Source organism: Macaca nemestrina, chromosome 5 (assembly GCF_043159975.1).
Source record: "Macaca nemestrina isolate mMacNem1 chromosome 5, mMacNem.hap1, whole genome shotgun sequence".
Taxonomy (NCBI): domain Eukaryota; kingdom Metazoa; phylum Chordata; class Mammalia; order Primates; family Cercopithecidae; genus Macaca; species Macaca nemestrina.
In genome coordinates this window covers 163,060,843-163,084,909 of record NC_092129.1, presented here as the reverse complement: position 1 = coordinate 163,084,909, position 24,067 = coordinate 163,060,843, and the positions used below count along the sequence as shown (strand labels likewise).

The 24,067-nt window shown below is 38.0% G+C and overlaps 1 protein-coding gene across 5 annotated transcripts in view; it reads left to right on the top strand.

The window, feature by feature from the left end:
- The window catches only part of LOC105482632 (CDKAL1 threonylcarbamoyladenosine tRNA methylthiotransferase), a 714,041-nt gene that overhangs the window by 477,180 nt on the left and 212,794 nt on the right, over window positions 1–24,067 (top strand). For all 5 annotated transcript variants that reach the window (XR_011624002.1, XM_071097572.1, XM_071097573.1 and 2 more), the window contains exon 11: window positions 5,050–5,195. Coding sequence is in view for 4 of the 5 variants with exons in the window: in XM_071097572.1 (XP_070953673.1) it covers window positions 5,050–5,195 (146 nt within the window). In the remaining variant the exon portion in view is untranslated. The remainder of the gene's footprint in view (window positions 1–5,049; window positions 5,196–24,067) is intronic.

Here is a 24,067-nt window from a genome sequence, read left to right as displayed (position 1 = left end):
TCCATTGAAGTCTTGAACCCCTCAAAGTGATCCATGAGGGCTGAAATCAATGTCTTCCAGACTCCTATTTATATTGATATTTTGTTCTCCTCCCATGAATCACGAAGGTTCTTAATGGCATGTAGAATGACGAGTCCTTTCCAGAAGGCTTTTAATTTACTTTACTTAGATCCATCAGAGTAATCACTATGGCAGTTATAGCCTTACAAAAATGTATTTCTTATATAATGAACTTGAAAGTTGAAATTACTCCTTGGTCCCTGTACTGCAGAATGGATGTTGTGTTTCCCAGCATAAAAACAACATTAATCTCCTTGTACATCCCCATCAGAGCTCTTAGATGACCAGGTGCATTGTCCATGAGCAGTAATATTTTGAAAGGAATCTTTTTTTTCCTGAGCAGTAGGTCTCGATAGTGGGCTTAAAATATCCAGTAAACCATGCTGTCAACACATGTGCTCTCACTAGGCTTTGTTGTTCCATTTATAGAGGAAAGACAAAGTCAATTTATCACAATTCTTGAGGACCCTAGAATTTTCAGAATGGCAAATGAGAACTGGTGTCAACTTACAGTCACCAGTTGCATTATCCCCTAACAAGAGAGTCAGTCTTTCTGTCCTCTGAAGCTTTGAAGCAAGGCTTCAAAGCCTTTTGTATTGACTTATCTAGCTATAGAAGTCCTCGATGCCGCCATTTTTTAATAGAAGGCTGTTTTGTCTGCACTGAAAATCTGCAGTGTGCTGTAGCCGTCTTCATCAGTGATCTCAGCTAAGTCTTCTGGATAATTTGCTACTGCTTCTACTTCAGCACTTGCTTATTCACTTTGCACATTCATGTTATGGAAACTGTTCCTTAAACCTCATGAACCAATCTCTTCTAGCTTCAAACATCTTCTGCAGTCTCCTCACTTCAGTCAGCCTTTATAGAATTGAAGAGAGTTAGGGCCTTGCTCTGGATTAGGTTTGTGCTTAAGGGAACGTTGTGGCTGGTTTGATCATCTATCCAGACCACTGAAACTTTCTCCATATCAGCAGTAAGGCTGTTTGACTTTCTTATCGTTTGTGAGTTCACTGGAGTAGCACTTTTAATTTCCTTCAAGAACTTTTCCTTTGCATTCATAACTTGGCTGACTGGTGCAAGAGGCCTAGCTTTTAACCTGTCTCAGCTTTTCATATGCCTTCCCCACTAAGGTTAATGCCTTCTAGTTTTTGATTTACAGTGAGAAACGTGGGACTTTTCCATCCACTTGAATATGTAAAGGCCTTTGTCGGGTTATTAATTGGCCTAATTTCAATCTTGTTGTATCTCAGAGGATAGGGAGGCCCAAGACGGGAAGAGCCAACTGGAAGAGCAGTCAGAACACAACATGTATTGATTAAATTTGCCATCTTATATGGGCACGGTTTGTGGCACCCCAAAATAATTACAAGAGTAACGTCAAAGGTCACTGATCACAGATCATCACAGCAGATATAATAATAATTTTAAAAGTCTGAAATATTGCAAGAACCACCAAAATGTGACACAGAGAGACAAAGTGAGCACATGCTGTTGAAGAAATTTGCCAGTGCACGTGCTTGACACAGGGTTGCCTCAAACCTTCAATCTGTAAGAAACATAATATTTGGGAAGTACAATAAAATGAGGTATGCCTGTAGTTATGTATATACCTATAGATTTACATATAATTCTTCATTTGTTCCAGAAATTAAGGCAGGCTGATTAAATGCCTGTTTACCTCCTTGAATATATGTTTGTTTACCTGGTTGAGCCCAACCGAAATATTACTAAATGAAAGTTTGTCTTCCTATTGAAATTTCAGTTTATACCTCTTTTCGTGTATATTGATGTAGTTGTATTTAAATGTTTCTGTATTTAAATGTTTAGTGGTGTGCTTAGCACAGTATAAGGTATTGTAGAGATCCAGAGGGAAGAGTAAAATATAATTCCTGGCCTTGTAGCGTTCAGTTCTGGAGATTCATTATTGTATTGCCAGGAAGAGCTAAGTAAACACTTTGGGTAATACCCAGAACAGGTTGCTGAGAAGTCATAAAGGAAGAAGTTTTTGAAAGGTGAAGAGAACACAAGTTGTCCTAAACTAAGAGTGCTGAGCAAGAAGAGGAATGGAAGAAAAAGCAAAACAAAAAATACGTGTTTTGTCTCCTTGGGTACATTAATCTGTGTTAAGTCATGATTCTCTTAGTGGCAGAAACATAGACTTTAATTAAGGGGCAAGCGTAATTTTATTTTGTGTTCTAGCAGTATGAAGTTGCAAGGCCTGTAGTATGAAACTAAAGATAATTACTAGTGGGAAGGTTTATTTTGAGAACCATGGGGGTGGTGGGGGGGAGGGGGAAACCACCACTTTTATCCTACTTGTTTGCTATTAACATTTTAATTTGTAAATTGGCATACTGTAGCAGAGCAAAGCTTCATCTAGCGCAGTATCCTGTTTATAGTAGGAGGCCACCCTGAGTGTTTCCAAGAGAAACTGCACCACCCTCTCTGGCCCAGGGTCATGTTTGCTGGTAAACCCCTTTCAAATTTATGTCATGCAAATCAGTACCAGTTACTTCTCCTTCACCTGCTAGTTCGGGAACTAGCTTATCAGAAAGCTGTTTTATTTATTGATTCATAGGTTCCCTGTAATCCATATAAAATTGTGTTACCGGGAACTTAAAATACTTGCCAAAAGAAAAAAATTTAAAAATTCGATGATTTACATATAGAGTACTTATTCTATTAGTATATACTGGGTTATCTTAATTTATTTTCACAATAGCCCAGTAGCCCTATGAGATGAATATTATCCCTCTCTCCATTTTATAGATGAGAAAAAGGAACACAGCCCGAGTGCGAAGTTTCATCTCACAAAGTGTATTATGTGTCAAAATGTCATTTCTCACCACAATAGATATGTCTAGAGCTGTGAGTGCTGCCACTTTAGAAAACAAAGATCTTTGTACAATTATGTTTCTTAAATTTGGCGGATTTTGATGTTCAAGTATGAAGAACCTGAAAGGCAGAGGATCCTAGCATAAGGCCAGCATATTTACTGCAGGATGGGTAATGTGAGTGTGGCTCCACCTCGCCCAGCTCTAGGTGTGCAGTGTGGCTACAAAGAGCCTGCTGAGGCCAGGCGCCGTGGCTCACTCCTATAATCTCAGCACTTTGAGAGGCTGAGGCAGGCAGATCACTTGAAGTCAGGAGTTCAAGACCAGCCTGGCCAACATGGTGAAACCCCATCTCTACTAAACCCACAAAAATTAGCTGGGTGTGGTGGCACACGCCTGGAATCCCAGCTACTTGGGAGGCTGAGGCAGGAGAATCGCTTGAACCCGGGAGGCGGAGGTTGCAGTGAGTTGAGATTGTGCCACTGCACTCCAGCCTGGGTGACAGAGCAAAACTCCATCTCAAAAAAAAAGAAAGAAAAAAAAAAAAAAGAGCCTACTGAATACCCAGCCCAGAAGTGTAACAGTTTCATAAAAGTGTATCCAGCTGTTTTTCTACTAAATAAGAAATTCTTCAACTCCAATTCCAATTTAGTAGTCTATATGTAACAAGGTTAGTAAGGTATATATACCTATTAATTCCTGGTAGAGAAAGTGTGGATAAAGGATATCTATGAGTAATTTTATTTTATAATCTGAACTTCTTAGTAAAAGGAGTATTTTAAACAACCGCTACTAAGAAGGTGACTGATTTGAGTTCATCTCTGGGCTTCCACTTTGGCTAAAATGCTAATGTTCACAGTCAATGAAAAGAAAATGGAGAAACACAGGGCATGGTTGATCCATATGCATGACTGACTCTTGAAGAGCTAAGAGGTAACTGGACGGAATTAGCTGGCTCTTTGATTCCATAAGATCCTTCAAAATATTTTCTGAAGGATGAAATTAGGTAACAGATGTGAAAGTGCAATACTTTGAAAATTAAGAATCACTGGCACATGCAAGTTATTAATGAGCCGCTCCCTTTATGACATTTTTATTCACTACTGGACTCTGAAAGGCTGTATGCGCCTGCTGTCTCTTTCTTTTCATTTTTCTTTTTCTTTTTTTCTTTCTGCTTCTTTTCTTTTTTCTTTTTCTCTTTCTCTCCTTCCTTTCCTCCCTCTCTTTCAAATCAATGACCTGACAGCATGCAGCAGTGGAGAAGGACCACATTAGTCAACTTACCTAATGCTTGCATGAATGGTGACATTACACAAGTTCACCTCTGTCACTCTTTCTGTTCGACCTATTTGTGTCCTTGGAGGAATTTTTAAACACTCTCTGAGTTTTTTAATGTGTTTCACTTAAATGTATTCTCTTTCACATGGCAAGATATGTTCTTCTTTCTCTTCCTCTCTTCTTTCACTTCTTTTTATGCATCTTAAGTATGAATGTCAGTAGGTGCCCATTGGTGAACCATTGGTGAAGTGGCTGGCCTTACTGTCTGATCATGTGCCTTTTGCATAATAGATACTCAAAAAATATGTGAATGAAATTTTAAAAAAAAGAAACAGATGAGTTGCAGAGTTTTTTCCCCTCTTTTTTTTTTTTTTTTTTTTTTTTACAAATATGTCATTTGTCCTGGCAATAATATTTGTATTAAAAAATGTGTTACCCTAAATTTGGAAATTTTCTCTATTCTAGTATAGGGGATTATGGGATCTCAAGTGTTTGCCTTAAATATTGATGTTTTTCCTACAAATGTAACAAGGCAGAATGTAAAACTCTTTTGAAGTGAAGTAGGAATGGTGTTTGTTTTGGAGTACTGAAAAATCTTTTTACTCTTTAGGCATTATATGAGTTTATCTCTGTTTTGTCACCTAAGAGAAACAGAAAGCATGAGGAAATAATTCTTCTGTGGAATCTTCTGAAAGTGATATTGAATTCCCAAATCTCATCATAGAATATTGCCAATTGATGTTCACTTTAAGAGCCTTGATGATTGGTCTATTTTCAACTAGTATGTTTATTTGCTTGTGCTTGTGATGTTGATGTGAGGAAAACCATTCCACAATTTGTTAAAGTGATTAATGTTTTCTCCTTCCATTTTTTTAAGGAAATGGCAAAAATCCTTAATCACCCCAGAGTCTACGCTTTTCTGCACATACCAGTCCAGTCTGCCTCCGACAGCGTACTCATGGAAATGAAAAGAGAATACTGTGTGGCTGACTTCAAAAGAGTAGTGGATTTTCTGAAAGAGAAGTAAGTCTGTTAGTACTTAAGAAAATGACCATTTCTTTTTTCTTTCAAGAGCTTGTGGCAAAAATGCACTTATTGCAGCCTTACAATTAAAGGTACAAGAGAGAAGGCGAGACTTTCGAAGCTTTCAAAGCCTTTAAGTCTTCTTGGCACCTTTGATGTGGTTTTTTCTTTCTCCTCAGTTTATATCCACCTTCCATCTGTACATGACACACCATTAATTTGTGTAAGATTGCCAGTCGTTTTAAGGTAATGTGAATTGTGATTATTTTTATACCTGACCTGATGGATGAAAACTGCTTTAGCTTTTCCTCTGTGTAAATCTCCTTTAATGTGGCTTTTTGAAGTCATGAACTGGTTTTGACATGGACAGAGGCCAAATCGTGTCACTACAAAAATAGATAATTTTCTACTAAACAGCATTTTTTAAAGAGTATCTGGAATGTCTGTGCTTTTACACACAAAGCCCTGTAGTTTGCTTAAAGAATTGTGATTTACAAGAAGGTTTGAGGATTCTAATTTTTAAGGTTCAAATTGCTATTGACCAAAATTAAGGCATATTTACACAATGTCAGACATGAATGATAATTTTGTTTCCACAGAAAATACTTTCAGCCCTTAATTATGTTCTTCAAAACCCTGCACCTCATCATCACCAAACATTGACTGCCTTCTGTGATTATGCCAGGCAGGAAATGGAAGTACTGGCCAGGGTCACACAGAACCTTCTCAAGTCTGTGACGCTGTTCTCCCCTCTGGGGATATGTCATTTGTCTTGGCATATTTGTGGCCTGGGTCTTCCTACGTTTCATAAATTTTTTCCATAGCCTTTTCCTCTGCTGTTTTGCTTAATTAAGATACAACTTTTTATTTCCATCGTCTTGTTTATAATTATGTACGTTTGTACTATGTCAGAGTACTGCATGGATACGATTGCTTTATACAAATTGTAAGAAATTATTTTTTTCCACCTTTAATTAGTCATTTATCCTAACTGCATATGATCATTTTAAAATCATTTTCTTTCTTTTTCTTTTTTCTATTCTTCCATACCTTTCCTTTACGTATCTTTCTAAGTTTTTTTTAACCTCTAGGCTTCCTTGATTATCCTAACCACCAAGAATAAAGCTACTTAATGTACATTCAAACAAATACAGCTAATTGTCCAAATATTCAAATCAGTGCATAGAAGGTGTATTTATTAAGTACTACAACCTTCAAAGTCAAAAATGGAAAATAGATCTCTACCCTTGTTAATACTTTCAAATCTTGAACCGAACTGTGTTAGGCTAAAGAATATAGATTTTTATGTGAAATGTCTGCCGTTGGCCTATAGCGCTTTCTTGCCTTTCTTCTATTATTGCAGGCAAATTTGTCTCACATAAGAGAGTTCTTTTGGGCACGCTGGCACTGGCAAATGGAATATTTTCAAAATTTCAAGTCAGTTGTTGCACTTGTGAAATTTCTTCCTTCTTTGCCTATTATAGCAGTAGCGAATAAAAACTTGATACTTGTTACACAATATTTTCCCAAGTATAGACATGCATCCCCTGTGCAGAATAGACTAGAACACTTTCCAGATAGTTTGTTGCATTCATGTGATTAAATGAGGTTAGGGAATCAGCACCTCTCTTTTATCTTTATTTGGTTGAGAGCTGACTCAGTTGTTGGAGGAATTACTGTGGCTACTTAACTGGGCAACAGTTTCACAAGTTATGTTGTTCTGAAGGTCTATTAAGTCTGTTCCATCTTGAACAGTTCCAGCAGCCTCCATGAGCTATATAGAGGTAAAGAGATGCTCATGTCAGGTATTAGGAAATAGTCTCTTGGATTTCTTTGGATCTGGGTCCTTTCTTTGGATTCTGAGTTATTGTCAGGCATCTATGTAGTTTTTCTAGAAGTATTCGACCAACTGGAGGATCCTAGAACCAACTATGTTTCCCAGGTATCTCTAGTATGTCTAGCAATGAAAATATTAGACATACCTGGAGAAGATATTGGAGATGCCTAGAGATCACACTCCATCCCATACCCACCCATATATAATTTCAGTTTCAAGTGCCATGAGTCAGTTGGATTGTAGAGTATGAGTCTAGTCAATTAGCATCTCCGAGAGATTTTTACATTAACTCTGTATTGTGTATATGCAGCAAGGGCAGAAGCAACCCTGGTATATAATTTCACATTTAGATTTAAAGTAAGATATATTGGAAAACTGTGGTAGGCAGCCAATATGACATACCTGCTTATGTATAGCAGATGACTGAGAAAACTTCAGGTAACCTATTTTTTTAAAAAAAGAAATCAGATAATCACTGCTAATAAAGTGATCCTAGGCCCGGCACAGTGGCTCACGCCTGGAATCCCAGTATATTGGGAGGCTGAGGTGGGTGGATCTCCTGAGCTCAGGAGTTCAAGATCAGCTTGGGCAACATGGTGAAACCCTGTCTCTATGAAAAATACAAATTAGCTGGGCATGTTGGCTCACACCTGTGGTCCCAACTACTTAGGAGACTGAGGTGGGAGAACCGACTGAGCCTGGGAGATGAGGTTGCAGTGAGCCAAGATTACACCACTGCACTCCAGCCTGGGCGACAGAGTGAGACCCATCTCAAAAAATGAAATAAAAAAGTGATCCTTGCATAGTTTTAGACAGTTCATCAGAACCATAAAATTGTGTATTTTATCTAGTCCATCTGTTACTTGCGAAGAATAGTATAGACTTACTCCCATGAGGACAGTATAATCAGCTTTGCCATTTAGCGAAAAAGTGTTTTCCTGTCCTCTTGGGGAAGTCCATCTACCTAGTGAATAATTTCCAACTATTATGGACATTTAGAAATAAATGAAATGTTTTAGACTAGGCACGGTGGCTCATACCTGTAATCCCAGCACTTTGGGAGGCCGAGGTGGGTGGATCACCTGAGGTCAGGAGTTCAAGACCAGCCTGGCCAACATGGTGAAACCCCATCTCTACTAAAAAATAATAATAATAATGTATGTATATTTTTATATATATATACACACACACACACACACACACAAATTAGCCAGGCATGGGCATGCACCTGTAATCCTAGCTACTCAGGAGGCTGAGGCAGGAGAATCACTTGAACTTGGGAGGCAGAAGTTGCAGTAAGCTGAGATCATACCACTGCACTCCAGCCTGGGCGACAGAGTGAGACTCCATCTCAAAAAAAAAAAAGGGCCAGGTGCGGTGGCTCATGCCTGTAATCCCAGCACTTTGGGAGACCAAGGCGGGTGGATCACAAAGTCAGGAGATCAAGACCATCCTATCTAACACAGTGAAACCTCATCTTTACTAAAAATACAAAAAAATTAGCCAGGCGTGGTGGCGGACACCTGTAGTCCCAGCTACTTGGGAGGCTGAGGCAGGAGAATGGCGTGAACCTGGGAGGCGGAGCTTGCAGTGAGCCGAGATCACGGCACTGCACTCCAGCCTGGGTGACAGAGCAAGACTCCATCTCAAAACAAAACAAAACAAAACAAAACAAAACAAAAAAAGAAAAAAGAAATAAGTGAAATATTGAAATATTTTAAATAGTTCTTATGTTTGACCTACTTTCCCCTATAAAAACTAGTATTGCTTTATGCCAAATAGATGAGTGCTTATTTTGGAAACACCAAAGTTTCAGGGCTTTCTTTAGAGTCACTAGTCTGGATAACTGATCCAGCACAAAATTGTCTTGTCCAGCCTTTATTAAAATTCAATACAGTATTTTCACTCTTGGAGGGCCTAACACTATCATGTTGTCCTGATTTGTGCATAACATTCATTCATAAAATGATCCTGACTTAAAGTGGTATGTTTGGTGCTTTCTTTTTCTGTTTTCTTTTTTAAAATCCTTCCTAAATGGTGGCCCATTTCATTTACATCTCTTATTTCCCCAGAAATTTTTGTAATGTGCCTTTAACAAATAAAAGTCTGTCTTTCTTCTCCAGCAGTGTGAGGCTTCTCAAATATTAGTGTTATGAGTTATGGACAAGGCATTTCCTGATCCGTTTCCTTAAAAAATCCATTTTATAAGACAACCTACAGCATTTAAGATTGAAATCCAAACTATGGGGGTTTACCTGAAGCTGCAGGCTTTTAAACCACTAATTCTGTGATATTGGTAGAGTTGTGATTCTCAAACAGTGGAAGTGAAATATTTTTAATTAATTTTCTTTACAGTTGAAAATGGCCCATGTTTTAGCTGGGAGCAATGTAAGTTTACATATGAGCCAACTAAGCTGGTTCATTATTCTCTTCAGTTGTTTGAAAGTTGGCAGCCATCATCACAACAGCAGCTGGATACAAGATAACCTAGCAGTGTTGGCACATGTTGAGGCATATGGGAATTTATTAAATCATGCAACCTTTGCAAAGAAGAGTGTCTAAATGACTTAATATACTAATTCAAACAACTGGCCATGAGCAATCATGTGACTTAAATTATTCTATTCAGATTTATTAATCCAGTTGAACATTAACTGAGTAATTTGATGTTTTTATCTAAATGGATAAGATGATTTTTTGAAATATAAAATGGGATTTGTAGGGTTATGGGAAGAAAGTGTATAGAACAAAGCAAGAGGTACAATTCTGGTTTTAAAAGCAATCTGTGATTGCAGTGGCTCACACCTGTAATCCCAACACTTTGGGAGGCTGAGGTAGGAGGATCACTTGAGCCCAGGAGTTCCAGACCAGCCTGTGAGACCCTATCTCTACAAAAAAATAAAAATAAAAAAATTAGCTGAGCATGCTGGTGTGCACCTGTGGTCTCAACTACTAGGGAGGCTGGGGCAGGAGGATAACTTGAGCCCAGAAGTTGGAAGTCACAATGAGCTATGATCATGCTGCTGCACTCCAGTCTGCGTGACAGAGCAAGATCCTGTCTTTCAAAAAAAAAAAAATTTGTGTTTTTATATTTTAAAATATGTATCTTGTATATTTTACTATCATTCATTGTCACATAACTGATGTCTCTGTTATCTTTTTAACTTATTACTGAGTTTTTTTAAAGTATAAAACATGAATCTTTTTTTTTTTATTTTTCCTGTATTTTTGAGAGAGTTACTTCCCAATTCAATGATTTTGTACTGCGTTATGTTGGGAATGATATAATTAGGGTTCCCAGGGCCTTAAGGCATTAGACAAGAACTTTAATTGGGCCTCTATCATTTGAGCAGCAGTGAATTTATAGTCATTCCCCAACATAAACAATACATTAACATATATTCAAAAAAATGACAACATGCAGAGTTCTTAAGCATATGTTTTAATGCTAAGTAAAGCAGTCTTTAAGTCCTCAAGTTCACACATTAAAATGTGAAAGAAACATGTAAGAATATCCTCTGGATAGATACTTAAGAAATGAATCAGTTTATATATTAAAAGACCTAACTGTTTAGATAGACTATTTTGTTAGAAGTCCAGTAGCTTTTTGGTTTATGTTAACTAGACCTTAACTAGTCACCATCTCTATCTTTCTCACTTGGTAAATACAATTCGAATGAATTAATAAACAGTTTTGTTTTTACCCGCAAGTTGCATGGATCTAATGTTAAGTTGCGTCTTACTGTGGCATCTCTGTGTTGATTTTTAATCCCATGATATCATTCATTTTAGAATTTGCCATTATCATTTCTTAAGGTACGGTGTACTTCAGGGTTAATTTCCCTTGTTGCTTATAGAATATTAACCATTTTAGCACTATGATATTTATTATTATTCCCCTAAGTTCACTATACCCAGAGACTGCCCAGTGAAATGCCACAGCTAATAAGCAATGAACACTCACAGGTAAAGGGGAATCTTTTGCAGGGCGAGGAGAGAACAAACTAGAGGGAAAGTAGCAGACTTGCAGAGGAAGTTTCATTCTCTGATCTCTCCACTGTATACTCATTCAGTGGAAGGGGCACAAGGGCATAAAGCCAGTATTACTTTGGCAGGATGATGACTGTAAGTGAGTCATTGAGCTAACATATATCGTCCAGCCCATCCTATGACCTACTTTTCCAGCCTGTCTGCAAAAAGGATGCTAAATTATTAACATCCTGAGTAATTTTTCTTTCCTGTCATTAGTCCTGGTCATCCATGTGTGCTTATTGGAACACAATCTGATAAGAGCTGTGTTATGTTAAATTAGTGTTTTATTCTGCCTTATTCATCTAGTTTTAGTCCTAGTGGCTTGGATATAAGTAGAAGAGAAGAAAAGAAATGCAAAAGAAAAAAAAAAGAATGATTCAGCAAGGATTAGATAATTATGTTTTCTTCCAGATGCATTCCCAGATGTGTTTCTGTTCACTAAGTAACCACCTTCAAAATAATTTAGGCAGAATACTTCCCTGAAAAATGTTTTCTGGCTTATGTCATCATATCTAGTATCTTTAGCTAAGTTGTTATTTTGGATAGCACTAAGGTCTTGTTCACTGTTTTTATCTTTTGCCAAATTTCTTTCTGAGGTAGTGAAGTTCTTTTCCCTTCTCTCCGTTGCTACTTTTAGAACTTTTCAAATGAATAAATACATATCATTAGATCAGTTATTTAGTAGAAAAACATATTTACTTTTTTCGCTTCTCCAGTGTGTTGTTATATTTAGAAGATTATATGCTAAATAGATTATGGCATGATGTGCTAACTACCATATCATTTTGGGACTACCCCAAATTCGATTCACTGGTTTGAAGGCAACTGTTATTTTATGTTGACTTGCTTTCCATTTCCTTGTAGCCTGGTAAAGAAAGGAACTTCATTTTTCCTAAACTTTCATTCACTTTGTATCCTTCCTTTACAATATGATTATGTTATTCCTTTCAGAAATCATCTTCTCTTAATCTCCTGTGCATTTTTCCTGCCTCAGTGGTATATCATAAATATAAGGGTCAAATCACATATACACGAAGTGGTAGAATAATAGCATTTTTCTTTTTTTGACAGAGTGTTTTCATATTCCACAGAGTTTGCATATTAACTCATTATGTTACAAAAACTTAGCAAAGTAGGTAGGGTTAGTATTTTTAATTTGCATTTTATAAAGCAAATGTCAGGGCTCAGAATGGTTAGAAAGATTTGTCGAGGACAGGTGTGCTGGCTCATGCCTGTAATCCCAGCACTTTCAGAGGCTGAGGCAGGCAGATCGCTTGAGTCCAGGAGTTCGAGAACTGCCTGGACAACATAGCAAAACCCCATCTCTACAAAAAATACAAAAAATTAGCCAGGCATGGTAGCACTCGCCTGTAGTCCCAGCTACTTTGGAGGCTGAGGTGGGAGGATCAGTTGAGCCTGGGAGGCAGAGGCTGCCATGAGCCGAGATCACACCACTGCATTCCAGCCTGGGCAACAGAGCAAGACCCTGTCTCAAAAAAAATAAATAAATAAAAGAAGCCCACAATGAATTAATGCATACTGTAACTATATACCCTCAGTTTCTACTGTGGTTCTTTTTACCAGTTCCAATAACATACATTAATTAAATGATTTATATTTTTATCAGTTATGTGTCCAGACTAGTAATAAATGCAATGGTAAGAATACCAATAATACGTAACATGATAATCATAATAAAACAATTATCTAATATTTTTGGGTGTTTACTTTTGTGCCAAGCACTACTGTTAAAGCATTGTATGCTTTAGGTTGCTTAATCCTCAAGGCCCAAAGATGTTAAGTAATTTGCCCAAAGTCATGCAGTTAGTGATAGAACCTTGATAAAATCCAGTCCAGGTGGTTACCCGGCCAGTACTCTTATCCATAGTGTTGTACTGCTGGTCTAATCTAAGGTATTTTCCTCTAGCATTGGAGACAATAAAGTGGATTCAGCAAATACTGAGGAGAAGAAATTTACAATGTAGACTTAGAAGAGAAGATGAGGAAGGCATGCATGGGGGTCAAAAGTAACTCCTTGGTATCTTGAGTAAGGCATAGTAGAAAATGATGTAGTTAATCCAGATAGGGAAATGAGAAGGAGGAGGAGTTTGGGTAGGAAAGATGAGTTTGATGTTGGACATGCTTAATTTGAAGTGACTATCTGGAAAATCTGGGAGAGAGCCCCCCTTAGGCTGTAGAAAACATGGGTCAGGAGCCAAGAAGAAAGATGAGGGTCTAGAGATAAATGCTTGGGAGTAATCAGCATTTGAGTAGTAGATGAAGTTATAGGTAATGAGATCATCCAGAAGGAAAAATGGAAGGGTAAGAACAGAAGTCTAGGGAACACCAATATTTCAATAATAATGGGAAAGGAAAAAGGATTCTGTGGCAGGTTAAAAAGGCAGGGTCAGGCCCGTGGAGGTGGAGACCCAGGAGGAAATAATACTATGGAAGCCAAGAGACAATACAGCTGTAGGAAAAGGAAGGGAATAAGGGCCAAATGTTATTGAGAGTTGCTTCTTATAAGCAAGCACTGGGCTGGGGGCTCTGGGGAGTATGAAAAAACAAAAGATATTGTTAGATTGCTTTCTTTTCCAAATATCATGAGTATTCAAAAGTTATTGAGATGTACTAACGTCTAAAGTCAGAAATCTTCATGGTCCTTTTTGGACTGCAGCATCCCAGTTCCTAGCCCAGTGCTCAGTTTGTCCTCGTTGACACCCCCACAACTCTGCACTGTATATATGGCAGGAAGGGACTCAAGTAAGAAGCAGGGATAATACATGTCTGTTGAATGAATGGCACTTAACTCTGGAACTAATAAGAGAAAGGCTTAGAGCAGTATTTCTTGGTCTGTTTTAATTAAAGTTCTCTTTTCATAAACAAGAAAATCCTCTTTGCAGAAAAAGTGATACATTCCCTTTAATAGTACATAATACTTTGCCTTCTTAGAGATTCTGTGTTCTGTGGACCCCTGCTGGCTAATAGCTAACAATAATTATTAGGCAATATTTATTGAGCCTATAATATGTTGAAACCAGTGTGGTTTACATGGTACTAAGTGGTTTACATGAGTTAACTCCTTTAATTCTCACAATGGCACATATTACATACAAAATCTTATTATCCCCATTTTAGGGTGAAGAAATTTAGGTACATATAAGTTAAATAACTTGCCTGAAATCACAGTGCTAATAATTGCCGGAGTTCAGATCCAAGCTCTACCTTGTGGATCTCCAAACTTTATTCATTGCTATTATAATTTCCAAGTAGGATCATTTTTGGAAACAATAGGGATGATAATTTTCCAATTAAAAATTGTACTGCGCTATTAAATAGAAAAGTTATATTATACACGCCATCTCCTGGACATTTAATACAACATTCTATAGTCAATATCTCCTCCTTTTTACCTTCACTTTCCATCCAGTCACTGGGTGAAGGGATCGATAAAGAAGCTGTGTTGTTAAAACAGAACGACTATATGCTCCAGCAGTCCCACTACTAGCTGTTTATCCAAAGGAAAGGAAATCAGTAACAAAGAGATACCTGTTCCCCCATGTTTATTGCAGCCCTATGCCCAATAGCCAAGATAAGGAATCAGCCTAAATGTCCATCATCAGATGAATGGATAAAGATATAGCACACACCAGAATACTATTCAACCATAAAAAGAATGAAATTTTGTCATGGCAGCAACATGGATGGAACTGAAGGTTATTATGTTTACTGAAATACACCAGGCACAGAAAGACAAATACTGCGTGTTCTCACTCATATGCTGAAGCTAAAAAAGTTGATCTCATGGAGATAGAACATAGAATGATGCTTACCAGAGAGTGGAAAGGGAGGCAGGTGGTGATGAAGAGAGATTCGTTAAGGGGTACAAACATATAGCTAGATAGAAGGAATAAGTTCTAGTGTTCGGTAGCACAGTAGAGTGACTATAATTAACAACAATTTAGTGTATATTTCCAAATAGCTAGAAGAAAAGATTTGAAATGTTCCCAACGCAGGAAATGATACATTTTGAGGAATAGATATCTTAAATACTCTAATTGATCATTACGCATTGTGCGCATATATGAAAATATCACATATACCTTCCATAAATATGCATAATATTATGTATCCATTTTTTATGTGACATTTTTAGAAAATGAAGCTATGTTTGAATGTGAACATGAGGAGAAAAACTACAAATAAAAGTAATGAGTGTTTTATCTGTAATAACATCTTTAATTATAAAACTGCAGAGTTTCCTAATGAAGTATGTGTACATGTTTTAAAATAAAATGCTAATGCCAGTGGTTGTTACATGTTGCGAAGCTATTATCCATTCTAAACTACATTTCAAAAACTGTAAGTCCTCATGTCTTCCTCCTACTTATCTTCCTTTCTTAAAGCCAAGTATATTACATCTCTAGCTTAAACTCCTGCCCATAAGCACCCTGTATTCCTAACCACACATCCATTTCATCACTTGCTGCAGGCACAGGGAGAGTCAATGGAGGGTCACTGTTGCCTCCTTGTACTCCTCGTTATCATCATTCTCATGTTCACTGAGTCCTCATTATGTGAATGGTCCACTTTAGGACCTTATATTCCTATTGAAAATCAGGAAGAAATCAAGGGGGCATGTACAGTATGTGTACTTTTGAATATTCTACTGGACTTTGCAGTAATACGAAAAGGTGCCCTAATTAAGTCCTCAGAAGACAATGAGAAAAAGAAGACTGGATGATGTAACCCACAATTTTTTTAAAATGCTGAATCTCAGATTATTAAGATCTAACCAGGGCTGGGTGCGGTGGCTCACGCCTGTAATCCCAGCATTTTGGGAGGCTAAGGTGGGCAGATCACAAGGTCAGGAGATCGAGACCATCCTGGCTAATACGGTGAACCCCATCTCTACTAAAAATACAAAAAATTAGCCGGGTGTGGTGGCGGGCGCCCGTAGTCCCAGCTACTCGGGAGGCTGAGGCAGGAGAATGGAGTGAACCCGGGAGGTGGAGCTTGCAGTGAGCCAAGATTGTACCACTGCACTCCAGCCTGGGCGACAGAGCGAGACTCCATCTCAAAAAAAAAATAAGATCTGACCAATTTGAATTCTGGAAATAGGATCAAAATGTCCCTGTGAATTAACATTAATTTCAAAAGAGACTAAATTTTGCATTTATTCTATTAGTATTTATTTGTTACAGACCGTGTGTCCAGCACTTGTTAGGTATAGAATATTAAGAAATTAGTAAAACTTGATAACTGTCTTTTAGGGACTGATATTCTTAAGTTGTAGTTAATATTAGGTAGATGTTTATAAGCCAGAATGTTTGGTAAGTATGGTAAAACCCCGGTGTTAAATCCAGTATGCAAGGAACGTAAATGTTTATTATAGGTTTTGTATGGATGAAAAAGAAATACTGAATTTAGAAGTCTTAGATGAAAATCCATCCCCTTTCTTCACATAATTATACTTTATAAGTTTCATTTTATTTGTGATATAATTAAATCTACCAGTGTAGAGAAAGATTTTAACTAGGTTACATATGCACACACACGTTTGCATGCATATATATTTATGTATATAAAAGTTGTAGTTTGATTCATCTGCAAGCGACAGAAAAAATACGGCGTAAAAAATAAAAGTTTATTTCTCAGTCATGTAAATGAAGTCCAGAGCCAAATGGTGGAACTCTGTAAGCCTCCAGCATGTCAGAGATGTAGGATTGAACTTTCATCTCACGGTCAAAGATGGCTACTTAATCCCCAGCCATCACATCTGCATTCCAGACAGTAGAAAGGCAAGGGGCAAACAAGAGTGCATGTTTCCTCCCTTCTAATACTTTCTGAAAGTCATACCCATCACTTTTGATTATGTCAGATTGTCAGAACTTAGTCATATGACCACACTTACCTGCAAGAGAGGCTAAGAAAATTTAGTGTTTAGTTTGAGTTTTTTTGTCTCCCTTTAAAGAGCCTCTTGGAAAGAAGGGGAGATGAAATGGTGGGGAGCAATTAGCAGCCTTTGCCACAGTCACCATTTGTCCACTGTGCTTGCCACACACAGAACTTACTCTAAGAGAGAGAACCCCAGTCCCATCTAGTTACCCTGTCATTTTATAAGTGCGTGATCTCTGGGCGATGCTCTGTGCTTTTCAGGAAGTCCAGGTGTGGCTTTCCATGGGCTGATGGGTATAAGCTAAAAAGCAACCTAACATTCCCAATATAAAATAGAATGGAAATAAGAAAATATTTAAAGCTCCCATTTGAAAACTGGGAGAATAAGAAACACGTGAGTTTTCAGTAGGAATTATTAAACCTTGCTTGGTGGAAATCCTGGAGCCTTTCTGTGCAAGCACTGCAGGACAGTCTTTAGTAGCCCGTCTGATGGCCCCTGGCTTTCCTCTGTGACGGATACGCCTTAGTCCTTTGTCCTCTGTTGCTCCTGTCTTCTGTGTCCATATCTGAGATGGTATTAGGATAAATGCTCTTCTGAGTGGGTTCTAACACTTCTTTCTGGTACCAGCATGAGCCCTGGCAATTGTGTTAGGGGTTGTACAGTAGCGGGCTGTGCAGACCATCCTGCATTTTTGGCAGTCCAAGTCCCTCACAAACTTAGTAGCCTTCTAGTCTGTTTCTTGTCAGTTCCATGAACAACTATAGGCAAAGGTCTTAACTGGACATAGTTTTGAACCTAAAGATTCTGTCTTTTATTTACTGGCCTCTGTCCTTCTTCCCTACTCTGAACTTACTGATGACTCCTTTGAGGTCATCTGAAGCACTCTTAATCACGTCTCTGCCAAGAAACTCAGCTCATGTATGATAGGGCACCAGTCTTCTGAGGTGACTATGATACTGTAGCTAATGCTTGTAATTGCTTTGCTTGGCTTTTTCAGACCTCCAAACATCAAAATCACAGGACCCTCAGTCAAATTTAATTCTAATTCACAAGGAGAGTGGTTTTCTAAGCAAAGCTGTTTCCTTTCTCTATCTTCTTTCTTTTCTTTTCTTTTCTTTCTTTCTTTCTTCTTTCTCTTTTCTTTTCAGGTATAAGTCCATCTTATTTCTTTTTCTAAATTTTTTACTTTTAAGTAAATTTATATGGGTACATAGTAAATGTATATATTTATGGGCACGTGAGATACTTCAGGCATACACTGCGTAATAATCACAGAGTAAATGAGGTATCTGTCACCTCAAGTAATTTTTCATTTCAGCAAAGCTGCTTTCTTACTCAGCTTGCAACCAGCTAGCCATAGTCTGAGTTCCTTGTTACTAAGAGCAATAAGAAGGAGCCAGCTATATTCAACATTCTGAATTTTTTGTAATATCTCTACAGCTGTAGACTGAGTTAACATTTGGACTGTCTTCCAAGGTTCAGCAGGGGACAATGTGACCAGATATTTTGCTGACATAACATTAATTACTTTTCCAGCCTGCAGTGTGAGGCCTTGCTGCCCAAAATGTGACAAACGAGTATCACACTTTTAGGTTCTGTCACATATAGTATCCCACTTTGATTGGATTGGTTTGGGCTGTCAATGACCAAAAACATAAAACAGTGTCTCAAACAAGATAGATAGATATCACTTTCTCACATTTAAAAAAAAAAAAAAAAAAAAACTTAAGATATAGCAATCTTGTGCTGGTGGACAGTCCACAGCATCAATGACTCAGGATTCTGTCCTGTTGCTCAGCTATCCTCTGTCTCATGGTCCATGATGACTGCTGAAAATTCAACCACCACATCTGCATTCCAGCCAGGAAGAAGGAGAAATAGTTAAAGAAGTATGTGCCCCACCCTGCTTTGAAGGTTACTGTCTTAGAAATTGTACATGACACTTCCACTTATATCTCATTGATTAGAACATAACTTTCCCTAGCTGCAAGGGAAACTAGAAAATAACACATTTCTTCTGGACATCCATGTATGTAGCTCAGAATCCATTTATATGGAAAATGAAAGAAATGGATATGGAAGGACCTCTGAAAATCTCTACCACAATAGGTACTTCTAAAAAGTTCTCAGACCAGGTGCGGTGGCTCACGCCTATAATCCCAGCACTTTGGGAGGCCAAGACGGGCAGATCACGAGGTCAGGAGATCGAGACCATCCTGGCCAACACAGTGAGCCCCGTCTCTACTAAAAATACAAACAAACAAACAAAAATTAGCTAGGCGTGGCGGCGGGCACCTGTAGTCCCAGCTACTCGGGAGGCTGAGGCTGGAGAATGACATGAACCCGAGAGGCGGAGCTTGCAGTGAGCTGAGATTGTGCCTCTGAACTCCAGCCTGGGCGACAGAGCGGGACTCCGTCTCAAAAAAAAAAAAAAAAAGAAAAGAAAAGTTCTCATGTTGTAGGGTAATAACTTCCCCCAAAAAGAACTGAATTTTTTTTTATCATATCTCTAAGTGCTAATTATGTTCTCTTGAGTGTCAATACCAAATTTTGCACATGACTCAATATTTGGTTTTTGTTCTCTTATGATGACAAAGTCTTCATTTTTAAAAAATGCTATCTCCTAATTTAATCTCACAAATTAAACAATATCTTGAGGATTATCAGCTGTCTATGTTGAGTGACTATCAGAAAATTTCGTTTGATATAAGACTTAAAGAAATTTAACTGCTAGAGGTTTTTTTCCAATATCAGACAGGAATTGGTGTTATTTCAGATTTTTTATGTTCTAGATTTCCTTATTGTAGTATGTACGCAGCAATTGCCTCAGCCTCATGGTGAGTCCCTTTTGCGGTTCTAGAAACCATCTAAGGCATATGTTTCTCCCACTGCTTCTATTAACAATTCCAGGCATCCAGTACAGGTGTCCAGTACATTGGAGTCAGCCTGCTGCCGGAATTACTAAATAATTTCTATCAGAACAAAAGAGACGGAGAGGAGAAAATCCAATTTTTCTATTTTCTTTGTTTTCAACCCAGTGTTTCCTCTAATTTGTATGGGGTTACTTATGTGATCTGCTTTAGTTGATTTTGATCAATGAAATCAGTGTTTTTTTTTGTTAGCAGTCTTTAAAGAAGTAAACAGATTTCTTTTTCCTCAACTTTTATTTAGAGCAAATTGCTTTTAGTCTAACCATGTAAATAAGACCAAGCATCGACTTTCTTATAGAAAATACTATTTTAATTCAACTGTCCCACAGTGATTCTTTTTCCTGTACTTTCTCCTAATTTACTATGATTCAATCTTTTAATTGCACATTTGGAAAATACATTATTCTTTTTGAGTTTTTTTCTTGAAAAAAATTGTTTCATTGTCCAGTTTGTTTTGACTCTTATCAACAATTCTGCTAATTGGGTTTCTTTCTTTTTCCCCTTTTAAATAATTTGTACTTTAAAGAATCGTGGGCCGGGTGCGGTGGCTCAAGCCTGTAATCCCAGCACTTTGGGAGGCCGAGACGGGCGGATCACGAGGTCAGGAGATCGAGACCATCCTGGCTAACACGGTGAAACCCCGTCTCTACTAAAAAATACAAAAAACTAGCCGGGTGAGGTGGCGGGCGCCTGTAGTCCCAGCTACTCGGGAGGCTGAGGCAGGAGAATGGCGTGAACCCAGGAGGCGGAGTTTGCAGTGAGCTGAGATCCGGCCACAGCACTCCAGCCTGGGCGACAGAGCGAGACTCCGTCTCAAAAAAAAAAAGAAATAAATAAAGAATCGTGATAGCTGGGTGCAGTGGCTCACACCTGTAATCCCAGCACTTTGGGATGCCAAGGCGGGTGGATCACTTGAGGTCAGGAGTTCGAGACCAGCATGGCCACCATGACGAAACCTCATCTCTACTAAAAATACAAAAATTAGCCAGGCGTGGTGGTGTGCGCCTATAATCCCAGCTACTCAGGAGGCTGAGGCATGAGAATCGCTTGGACCCGGGAGACGGAGGCTGCAGTGAGCTGACATTGTGCCACTGAACTCCAGCCTGGGTGACAAAGTGAGACTCTGACTCAAATAAATAAATAAATAAATAAATAATCATGATACAATTCAGTTTTTGGAGAGTGTTTTTCTACTTATAAAAAATATCAGATTCCATCTTAACTTTTATAGTGTAATCCCCCACATTAATATGTTCACTGCCTTCAAATAATTCTATAATTACTAATATTTATTGAACACTTAAAATGTATGAGTCACATATATATATATATGACCTCATTTAATTATTACAACGATTCTATGAAACAGAATCCCAGTGAACCCCATGGATGTCTATCTTTTATACATGAGGAAAGTGAAGCACAGAGAGCTTGAAGTTACACAGATAGTAGGTAGAAGAGAGTTTGAACCCAGGTTGCCTAGTTCCAGAGCTGGTGCTTTTTACCTGTTGCACTTCACTCTTCCTCATTGCCCACCCCTCTGAAGAGTGACCTACCTCCCCACACCGCTTGCTGTCTCCACCTTCCCTACCTTCCATCAACTCCTTGATCCTCTGAAATCTGGTTTCTGTTAGCTCTGTGTTATTGTATCTGCTCTTGTTAAATTCCTAATTGTGGACTCTGGCAGGCAGTCTTTCATCCTTATTTTGTTCACTTTCTTATGTTGGCCACCCCCTCCTCCTTGAATCAATTCATTTCAGTCAACCAATTCTCTCCCTGCACCTTCCATTCACCCATCCATCCATCCATCCATCCATCCATCCATCCATCCATCCATCCATCTATCCATCTTATTTACTTCAGTGTTCCTCAGGCACACATCCAAACAACCACATCAGAAACTTCTTTTGGACTTCCTTCTTACCTTCTCCCACCCAGTCTACTCTGGCACCAAGTCCCCTCAATGTGTCTTCTGAATGACTCACGTCTAATTTCTTCATGCCCACCATCACTGCCTCTTTGAGAAAGTATAGATGGGACATTCTCTTGAATTGTGTTGTCTCCCAAATCTCTTTCATAACTCCAGCCTCACTCCTTCCAATCCACCCTTCACTGTATTGCCAGAAATTTTCTTTCTAAAATAGAAACCTTGTATTTCTTTGATCAAAATTATTTCATAGCTCCCCATTGCCTACAGTACAAGGAACAGTAACAACGGCAGTTATACCATTACCACTCACTGATTTGTTCTACATGCCAGCAATTATGCAAAGTATTTTACATAATCTCCATATAGATTATCTTAATCTCCATATAGATTATCTCTTCATTATGGCACATACCACATTGCTGTTTGATTGTATGCATGTGTCCTCTCCTACAGACTCCCCCATATAATGTCAGGAGTATTTTTGTATGTATGTTTTCAGTGCCTGAAACAAATCCATTAAATCTTTGTTGAATGAAGGATTTCTTTTGTTGGAGTTATAAGCAGGTAACTTATGTTTGTAGGATGTGGAGACTTCAGAATCTTGTAGTAGAAGGAAATAGAATCCCTAAGGAAGGTATAGCAAGGGCTTTGCTGGCTTGGGCAGAATATTAGTTCTGGGTCAAAGGAAGCAGTTACCCAGAACAGCCGCCTCTTCTAAGTCTTTGTAACCGCATCCTCACCTCATTGTAGCAGAATTTGGGGAATGGGTGAAGATGATGACTATCTCTAGGGTTTGGTTCAGTACATACAACCTGCTACTGGAAGTTTCACACCTATATGCACCCTATAGTTTAAGGCAAAATAACTGTATTCTGTAGTAAACAGACTCGGAATGTATATTGCTTTCCCAGCTGTGGTTTATCTAATTCTTTACTGCTGTAAATGACAGTGATTTCATTGTTATTATTGTTATAAAGTGACTTATTCTTCCAAGCTATTTTATATTTCTTAAATGATTAACCTTTACACAGCATTGTTATCCCAGGTTTAGTAATAAAAATTGTGAATTTTCTTTCTTGGGTTTAATTTAATTTCTTATAAATTAAAATATATAAAATTTAATTTAATTCCTCCATTTCTGAGGTGTTGTAAAGGGTGTTAGATGAGGTTACCAACACTTTTAGGTCATGTTACCAATAGGAATTTGACATTTATATGAATAAAAATAATATCAAGTGTTACAAAAACTAATATAGAATCGCAAGGGCTATCAACCTCTATGCTTGAGGCCATAAATTGATTGCCAGCAGGGGTCAAACAGGAGGCTCCGCATTCTCCCTGGGATAAACCATTGCAGTATTTGGTGTACCAGCAGAAAGGGCAGTGTGAATTTACACCATCCTCAAAACAAATTGCTGAAATATTCACCTCTTATCAGAGGTGTGGACTCATAGCACTTCTTATTTAATACCTAATGATAGAGTCCAGGGTTATTTTTCCAAAAATAATATCAAGCCACGGAAAATAAATGTAATAATTTTGTCAAATGTATGCAGTCAGGCTTTGTTTGGTCCACTCTGGTATGCTTAGAGAGAGGGTCTTATTTCTGTTTTTTGTGCAGGAGCTCCTGTGAAAAGGATCTAATTGGGTGCTAATTTACGTAAGACAGAGTGCTAATACCAAAGTTGATTTTTAAAGTACGAATGTGTATATGTTGCTGTTTTCACTGATGCCTGTTTATTTCATGTCACCTTATTGGAAAGTATTCTTATTAAAATAAAATTCATTTAAGTTTGGAATAAGCCAGAGTAATGGAAATTATAATGAGATATAAAATTGAAACATTGCTTACCCTGTTGCAAATATTATGACATTGGGTACTGTTGATAAAATTAACTCTTTTAGATCAGAACAAACCTTTATTGGTCTAAAATTGAATAACACAAGTTTTTACGTTATTATTTGTTTTCAGTCATTACTTTTATGATTTGTCGTAGTGTTTTTCTGTGTGAAGGTAGGTTGTGACTCTTTTTGTTCTCTACTTCCTCACAGGCTATTTATATGAAGTTGTAGCCTATAAAGTAGGGTTTTCTCCTCTTGGTAAAAGGGAGGATATAAATGCCCCACCTTGTTTTACCTCCTTTGCTTTGTCATCTGTCATACTCCTCATTAGTTATTTATTTATTTATTTATTTATTTAGAGACAGAGTCTCTCTGTGTCGCCTAGGCTGGAATGTAATGGTG